Source organism: Sinocyclocheilus grahami, unplaced genomic scaffold (genome assembly GCF_001515645.1).
Source record: "Sinocyclocheilus grahami isolate Dianchi unplaced genomic scaffold, SAMN03320097.WGS_v1.1 scaffold674.1, whole genome shotgun sequence".
NCBI lineage: Eukaryota > Metazoa > Chordata > Actinopteri > Cypriniformes > Cyprinidae > Sinocyclocheilus > Sinocyclocheilus grahami.
In genome coordinates, this window is record NW_015505853.1 from 1,465,293 (window position 1) to 1,473,969 (window position 8,677).

The window sequence follows — 8,677 nt, forward strand, 5'->3', positions numbered from 1 at the left end:
CCCCCAAGGGCCGTTTGTTTTTTTTGTTGTTTTTTTTGGGGGGGGGGGTGTTGTTAAATTTGTTTTCTTTTACTCAGATGTGAGACTGTATTGCAGACATCTGTTTTGCTAAAGACCAGAGCTGTTATTCTTTTGTTCAGGGACCCCCAGGAGCCCCTGGAATGCCGGGACCTACTGGAAAGCCTGGAAAGAATGGAGATACAGGTGTTCCGGTATAAAACCTTTTGGTTTTCATAGACATATAACAGCACAATACTGACAACTGACACTAATTCGCTAAATTGGAAAAAAAAAAGAGAGAAAACAACATCCTTTAATATATCTATTGTTTGAGAGCTGAAGTCTCCTGCTGGTTTTCCTTCTACGAAAAAGACCCCAGTAGTCTCATCTGTGTTTCTTCTAAACTTCTAGATCTCTGAAACTGTGCTCAGATTTGCCAAGATTTAGTAAAATCAGAAATCTCAGTGTGAACTCGAGCATTTCTTATCAAAGTCTTTCAAGAGCAAGTGATCTGATCTGCTGTTTACATTCATTTTACAGATGAATACTCACTGTATAACAACTAGTGACTCATTTAAATCTGTTTTTAGTCTATTTTAACTCCTTTTAGAAGAAACATCTGATTAAAAGTTTCTTTTACATGTTGCTTTGAATAGTTAATTGTTTAGTCTTGCAAAACACAAGTGGCACCATTCTATGAGTTTTAACCAAACACATTAAGACTATTTTTGACCTTTTTTCCCCCCAAAAGTTAAGAAAGCAAATAGTCTAACACGATCCACATTGTTTGCAAATCAGTTCAATAAGTATTTACTCACTGAAATGCGGGCATAAGTCAGGAGCAAGCCAGTAATTTTAGTTCATGTTTGGATGCGTCACAGTCAATTTAAAGGGAAATATGATTTTCATTCATACAGGGACCTTCTGGGATTAAAGGAGACAAAGGAGACAGAGTGAGTGATGATTTTAATATCTGCTTTCATCATTTCGCAAGAGCTGGAGTGGAGGAGACGTTAACATTTCGTATTCATCCTCCTAGGGAGACATCGCATCCCAGAGCATGATGCGCTCTATTGCCAGACAAGTGTGCGAACAGCTTGTGAACGGTAATGCATTTCGTCCAATAGAATGTTCTGAAGCAAAACATTTTTGTAATTTATGCAATAAAGTAAATTGCAAATATACAGTACACCACTGCTCAAAAGTTTTTGAAAAGTCTCTTCTGCTCACCAAGGCTGCATTTATTTGATCAAAAATACAGTAAAAGCAGTAATATTGTGAAATATTATTACAATTTAAAGTAACTGTTTTCTATTTGAATATATTGTAAAATGTCATTTATTCCTGTGATGTAAATTCCTGTGAATTTTCAGAATCATTGGTCCAATCATCAGTGTCACATGATCCTTCAGAAATCATTCTAATATGCTGATTTGCTGTTCAGGAAACATTTCTTATTATTATCAGTGTTGAAAACGGTTGTGTTGCCTAAATTTTTTTTAGATTTTTTTTTTTTTTTTTTTTCAGAATTCTTGATGAATTGGAAGTTCAAAAGAACAGCATTTATTTGAAACATTATAAATGTATTTACTGTCACTTTTGATCATTTTAAAAGATGTTATAAGACATGATGTTCAAATGATCCCAAGGGTTACATTTCATTACAATCTGCTGTTTGACGGTTTACGTTTTACAGGACAAATGGGTCGATTCAACGAAATGGTGAACCAGATCCCCAGCAACTATCACAGCAACAGTCCTGGGCCTTCTGGCCCCCCTGGACCTCCTGGACCCATGGGACCACGCGGAGAGCTCGGTCGGATAGGCAGAAACGGCCTTCCCGGAAGTCCAGGGTTGCCTGGTCAACAGGGAGAACTAGGTAGAAACAACAGCCAAAACTAAAACATAAACAGAAAACCATGCCAAATACAACCATGTGATTTTAATCAGCCTCAAGAACTGTGGTTAGTTTGGACTTCTGCCCTCGCTGTACAGTATATGTAGAAATGCTAAGATAAATAATTGATGTCTAGTGAGCTGCCATGCGGTTTACTGTCTAAATTAATAGGAAACACTCTCTCATACACTTTTAAAAGTAAAGCTTCTTTATTGGGATTGATGGTTCCATGAAGAACATTTAATATTCATAGAATCTTTCCATTCCACAGTTAAAAAAAGTTTTTTTAAGATTTTTAAAATTCACACTAAGAAAAAAATTGTACATTTAAGAACTTTTCTTTATGGAACCCAAAATGGATCTTCTATGGCATTGCTTCAAGAATGCAAGTACCTGATTAGAAATGCATCTGTCAGCATTTCTGCATCCAGACGTTTGTCTATGGCACATTTAGCTGTGTGTTACAGATGCATATTTGCAGCTATGTGTGTGTTTGTGTGGGGTATTTATATAACTGTGTTTATGTGTGTTTACATTAGGACCAGCCGGAGAAAAGGGAGACAGAGGAAGTCCAGGCATTGGCGAGAAAGGACAGAGAGGAGCCAATGGACCACCTGGTATGTTTCATGTGCTAAAACCTAGCTTATGTAGCTCGTCTGATGAGGAATAGTCATGAAAAACCTAGAAATGTCAGGGAAAATTGCGATTTACTGGCCAGTTTCTTCCCTTTTTCTTAGTAGGAGATTATGCTATATTTGAACTCAACATCCGCCACTTTAATTTTTAGGCACAGAGCTATTGGATGTGTTGCGTTTTAAGTTACATAACACTTAAAAAATGAGCAGACATAACTCTTCCAGACTTTTCCCTCAAAGAAACTGTATGTCAATTCAAGTCAAGTCACATTCATTTATATTGTGCTTTATACAATACTGATTTTTTCAAAGCAGCTTCACAGAAATAAACAGGAAAATAGCAGTGTTGTAAAATTTAAACAGTTATAAAATTACATCAGTTTCAGCTGCATTAATGAGGAACTTTACTGAGGAACGAAAATGAGGACAGCTCTACCAAAGAAAATAATGTCATCCAGTTCAGTTCAGTTCTCATCCAGCAGTGTCAGTGCAGTCAAATCGATAATATTTCTGAAAGTTCATTTTCTTGTAAGCCCACTTTTGTAGACAGAAACCTGTTTGAAAACAGTCATTGTTCATACAATTCTGTTTAGTGATGCTAATGTTGCTTAAAACCTGAAAGTATGCAATTTAAAAAGTTTGTACTAAAATGATTTTTGAACTCAATATTCAGATCACTTGAGTTCAACAATGATTTAGTCACGTTCAACAACTGTCAATATCGTAAAAGTTCCTCAATTATGAAATGAAGACAATAGTGTTATTATCCAATTCAGTTCTCATCCAGCAGTATCAGTGCAGTCAAATTGATAATATTTCTGAAATTTAATTTTAAGTCCCCTGTTTGGAAAGTCATTGTTTATGCAGTTCTGTTTGGTGATGCTAATGGTAAAGAAATGTATTTATGCGGAAAATTTATACTGCAGATAAAACCTGAAATGATGTATGATATGATTTCATGCTGCAATCAATGGGAAAAGTTTGCACCTAAAAATGTTGCAAAACTGTATTATTATTATTATATATCGATAATACTTCTGAAAGTTAATTCTCTTTTAAGCCCCTATTTATGTCACATTTAAAGGTGTTTTCTGAGAAAGTATTTTTCCTGATTTCTGTAGGCCCACCTGGTGAGTCCAGAATCGGCCCTTCTGGTTCAACTGGCCCTCCGGGCAGCCGCGGTCCTCCCGGTCGCAACGGTGTCAGCGGTGTACGCGGTCCGCCCGGCCCACCTGGTTACTGTGACTCCTCTCAGTGTGTCGGTATCCCGTATAACGGACAGGGTTACAGAGGTACGTCCCTCATGTTCTAGCTGTGCCCGGTGCATGACAGTAGAAATAACATTAATAGCATGTGTAGTGTAACGCAGTGCATGAACTGAGCAGTAGATGATGTAGCTAGTTACAGCAAAGTAATGCAGATAACCATGGGTGAATCTTATCAAACCTTTCAGGAACATGCTTGAGGCATATTTCACTCCAATATCAAAATAAAGAAAATGAAGCCATTTTTATGACCTTTAGCATTATTTTGACATAAACGTAGATTTTTAAGTGTTTTGAAAGAAGTCTCTTCTGCTCACCAAGGCTTTTATTTTGTTTTATTGCATTTATTTTACCAAAATACAGTAAAACCTGTAATATTGTGAAATATTATTACAATTTAAAATAACTGCTTTCTGTTGTGATATTTTTTAAAGGGGTCATGAACTGAGAAATCAAAATTCCCTTGATCTTTTGACATATAAGAGGTCATTGTACTGTAAAAACATCCTGTAATTTTCAGAACTCAAAACTTTCTAGTTAGTCTAAAAACAGCTTATATTGAAGCCGATCTGCCAAAATAATAGCTTGTAGAATGTGCCACTTTATGACGTAATAGTGTGTCTAAACCCCGCCTCCGCAGAAGATCAACGCCTGCTTCTACATCACTGCCTGTTTAGCCCCACCCACCGATTCTACATCACTGCCTGTTTAGCTATGATGTTTTTTTATCTAAAAATATTGATTACATTATAAGTAGCCCTCAGAGAACAGTACAAAATAATAAAAAAGCAGTTCATGGCCGCTTTAAAATGTAATTTATACCTGTGATGCAAAGCTGAATTTTCAGCAGCCATTACTCCAGTCTTCAGTGTCACTTTTGATGTGTTTTAATGCATCCTTTCTGGATGAAAGTATTATAATTTCACCGACCCCAAACTTTTGAACAGTAGTGTAATGACATTCAAAACATTCATTCCCATTTCTGGAATGCACAAAATATGAAGAATTGCAAGTCTTTAAAAGCCATATGCTAACTTTATGTGAGACAGAGACCAACATTTGACCCAAGTTGTTATTCCATGAATAACAGTCTGTAAGCTGAACTTGAGAACCAAACAAATGTTTTGTAAACAGAGTCATATGATTCTTTAAAAAGATCTGACTCGTGGACATTGGATTCAGTTTCCAGGTTTTTCTTTGAACAAAGCTCTCGTATGACATGTGGACTACTTTTATTAAACTTTTTCATCCTTTTTAAAGCTTCAGTTTGCATTGACATTGCAATTGCATAAAAATTATGACTAAGACAGTCTTTCTACACAAAAGAAAGGCTTTAGAATGACGTAAGAGTTAACAGTGAAATAATTTTAATTGTTCTATAAATAAGCTTCATTTTCATGCACAGTACAATATCTTTTTTTTTTTCTTTTGATTTCGGAATGAAACGTGCTTCGGATTCTCACCCTCGTAGTATCACAGTATCAAAAGCTGATTTTCAGTTTGTGATTTGTCTGGCAAAGAATTCTAACCCCCTCTTTGACCTGTTCCAGGTTCATAAACTTTCTAAACCACCTGTGCTGCTTACACTTTGAAATCCTGAGAAAATCACATGTTATTGGGCTCTGTACGGATAACCAACCATGGAGATGATTACGCAAACACTATTGAATAAAAGCAAACAAAGATTACGATCTGCGGATGGGTACTAACAACAACTCACAGCCACGGGCATCAGTGACAGCAGCCAAAACAACCCAAAACAAGCTGCAGTCGGCTGGAGACGCATGACCAAAGCACACCAGCAAACACAACAAATACTAACCAGGTGGATCTGTAGCCAAAACAACTGTCATTTAGCATGTTAACTCCAAGAGTTTTGTTTATCTGTACATAATCTAATCATGCCTAGTAAGTGAATCCCAGTCCACTAAAAAACAATAGTTTTAACCCTTGTATTGAGCTTGAATTCAACTGCTTGCTGAATGCAGACACCAGTGCCTCTTATTTTACTGCGTGCCTTAAGTGATCTCACAGACCTTTGCTCAGACCCTGGGGGTTTCTTTTCTTTGCTCTTTTAGTATGTATGTATGTACACACTCATCTTTCTAGTATTATTTCCTAAAGGTTCATTTCTGTATCAGTGAGATCATGTCTCTTTCATTTGGCTGTTAGTAAGGGTTTAGATGAATATCTGAATGGGCGTGTGGTTGAGTTTTTGATTTCAGTTTTCATGTTGATAATGATATTTTTCTGTAGCATGCCAACTTGCCCATATCAGCAGCCATTAGTTTTGATAGTAATTTCACAATGTCTATAAATATAGGATGAATTCAGGTACAACGGGCGACTATTTGCCATTTGAGATGACTGGGAAAAGTGGTCCAATTATCCTGAATTAACCCTATATACAAACACTGGGGTCCAAAATTCTGAAACCTCATTGAAAATTGATATTTTTTCCATTGAAATCTGAAAATCAATGTTTTGAGATTTTGAAGCTCATGGTTTCATTTGGTTCTTGCTAAAGTTGTATGTATTTGACTTTTGTGTATTTGGCAGACACATTTATCCAAAGTTGGTTAGATTGTATTCAAGCAATTTATGTTGTCAGCATGTGCAATGGATGGAATCTAACCAATGACCTTGTGTGAGTTATAGGAAAAAGAATCGTTGGAGATCTTTCATCTAGGTAGCAAATTAGCTTATCAATCAAATTGTTTTGCTGATGTAATTTGGAAGCATTTTTACTTGAGGTTTCAGGGTTTTGAACCCTGCTGTGCAAAAGTCTTAGGCCACTAGTATTTTCACCAACAAAAAATGGTTTTAAGTCTATTTCTGTATTTTGCTTTAGTGTGTCAGTAGGAAATATCAGTTTACATTTCCAAACATTCCTTTTGCCGTTAATTGTAATAATCCAGTCAGATATTTGTTTGCACAAGGAGTCTGACAACAGCTAGGACTCCACGCAGAGATCTGATCTGATCATCATCAGTCTGTCTGGAATGACATGAAGAAACAGAACAAACTGAGACAGACTAAATCCAGAAGAACTGTGGCAACGTCTACAAAACGTTGCTGTAAAGTGAGGATGCTTTGAAAAATAATGCCATAAATAGTTTTTATTTATCAATTAACCACTATTAACTAAATTAAATCAACATTTGGTGTGATACACTGAGAAACTGTGCGCTACACTTGCACATAGTTTTTCAGGTAGATTTACAGGTAGGTTTCTTGAAGCATCTTGGAGATGTTTGGAAATGTAAACTGATATTTCCTACTGACACACTACAGCAAAAGATAGAAATAACTGACTCAACCATTTTTTGTTGGTGAAAATACTAGTGGCCCAAGACTTTTGCACAGTAGAGTACATAAAGCACTGACCCATTTACAGCCCATCAACAAGCACTTTCTAAACCTTTGCACTTACCGTAGCCACATAGAGGAAGGTAACGATTTTGCTTGTTGAGTGACTCAATTGGCCACTGCCATATCTCCAAGCAGAACAGTTTCCACCTGATGCCGAGCAAATAGTCCCAATCCCAGAAGAAGACTTTGAGATTTCACCAAACCAACGGCGCAAGAGGTCGCAGCCAGAGACGGGATCTGAAAGGAAAGCGTGGTAAAGAAACAAAAAAAAAGAGGGGAGGGGGGTTCATTGGATCATGTTATATGTTTGTTGATGTTTCAACGGCCTGTACAGATAATTTAACCCTTCAAACCCTTTGTGAATTCAGCAGATCCGACGCATGAATCTCCTAATATAACCTCAAAGCTTCTTTCTGTACTCAATCGCTTGTAAAATGGCATTGAATATGTGTCCGATTGGAATCATTGCCGTGTCACACATCGCAGCGTGCAGGTGAAAGGTGTTTGATAATTTATTAACATTGAAGGGTTTCCAAAGATCATCGCCTCTTCCAGTCATCTGCATATTCACCATTCATCACTTATGTACGAATACACATTATTATTCATTACTGTCTTCATTCACCTGAGAGAATGTCTTTTTTGTTTTTGTTAACATCTGCAGTAAAACATGCCTTCCATCACGATATTATAAATCAGATATTGATCATATTGGATGAATGTTTGATTTAACCTCACAGCTGATTTTTTACTAAAGATGGAATTGCATGTCTGTGGTGTATATTTAGTATGTTTTTGTTTTTAATTTTCATTTGTAGTTGTTTGTTTTTCTTTTTTTTAATTCAGAATATAGTTGTTGTAATTGTTGTTTTATCAGTATCAAATGCAGTTTTGGCATTTGCGTGCAAGACTATATATATATATATATATATATATATATATATAGTATTGCTGCTTCATGTTTGTAACTGCACATTGTGAATTCCACAGCCTTATTTTCTTATTTATTTCTGAAACAGAGGAGGCATTTTTCAATAAAACTACTGAAAATATTAAGTGTGACATTTTTGTATAAGTATAATCTTGCATAAGATTCACATTTTATTGCTAGTGTCATCTGATAAAGGATTTAACACCCAAACTATGATTAAATGGTTTATGAAATCAAAAGCAGGCTTTTAGCCCATGTGTGAAATCTAAATTCTTATATGATACTAAAAGTTGAAAGAATCTAAAGTGCCTTCATTGCTTTCAAACTAAAATTACAGGTTATTGGCTTTGATTTGACCCACCCCAACTTTACTGTTTCAAAAGGAAACGCTTCAAAGCATCAATAAAATCTGTTTGTCAAAGCAAATATAAGTGCTTGCAGTGCATCAAAAGAATAATGTTTTTAGCCCAATCGAGATAATTACTCATGACGTCAATCTGTAGGCCAATCAGAAGGGCTAATTTTCCTAAAAATTAAGACTAGTGGGTTTTGACTTATGAGTACATTTATGGTCTCT

The 8,677-nt window shown here is 36.0% G+C and overlaps 1 protein-coding gene across 1 annotated transcript in view; it reads left to right on the forward strand.

Annotated features, from left to right (window-relative positions):
• The window catches only part of LOC107559129 (collagen alpha-1(XII) chain-like), a 79,558-nt gene extending 71,732 nt beyond the window's left edge, over nucleotides 1-7,826 (forward strand). Inside the window, exons 73-78 of the mRNA XM_016242861.1 lie at nucleotides 918-953; nucleotides 1,040-1,106; nucleotides 1,697-1,879; nucleotides 2,437-2,514; nucleotides 3,654-3,824; nucleotides 7,305-7,826. Of these exons, the coding sequence (XP_016098347.1) occupies nucleotides 918-953; nucleotides 1,040-1,106; nucleotides 1,697-1,879; nucleotides 2,437-2,514; nucleotides 3,654-3,824; nucleotides 7,305-7,426 (657 nt within the window). The 3' untranslated portion in view covers nucleotides 7,427-7,826. The remainder of the gene's footprint in view (nucleotides 1-917; nucleotides 954-1,039; nucleotides 1,107-1,696; nucleotides 1,880-2,436; nucleotides 2,515-3,653; nucleotides 3,825-7,304) is intronic.
• Nucleotides 7,827-8,677: the final 851 nt, after the last annotated feature.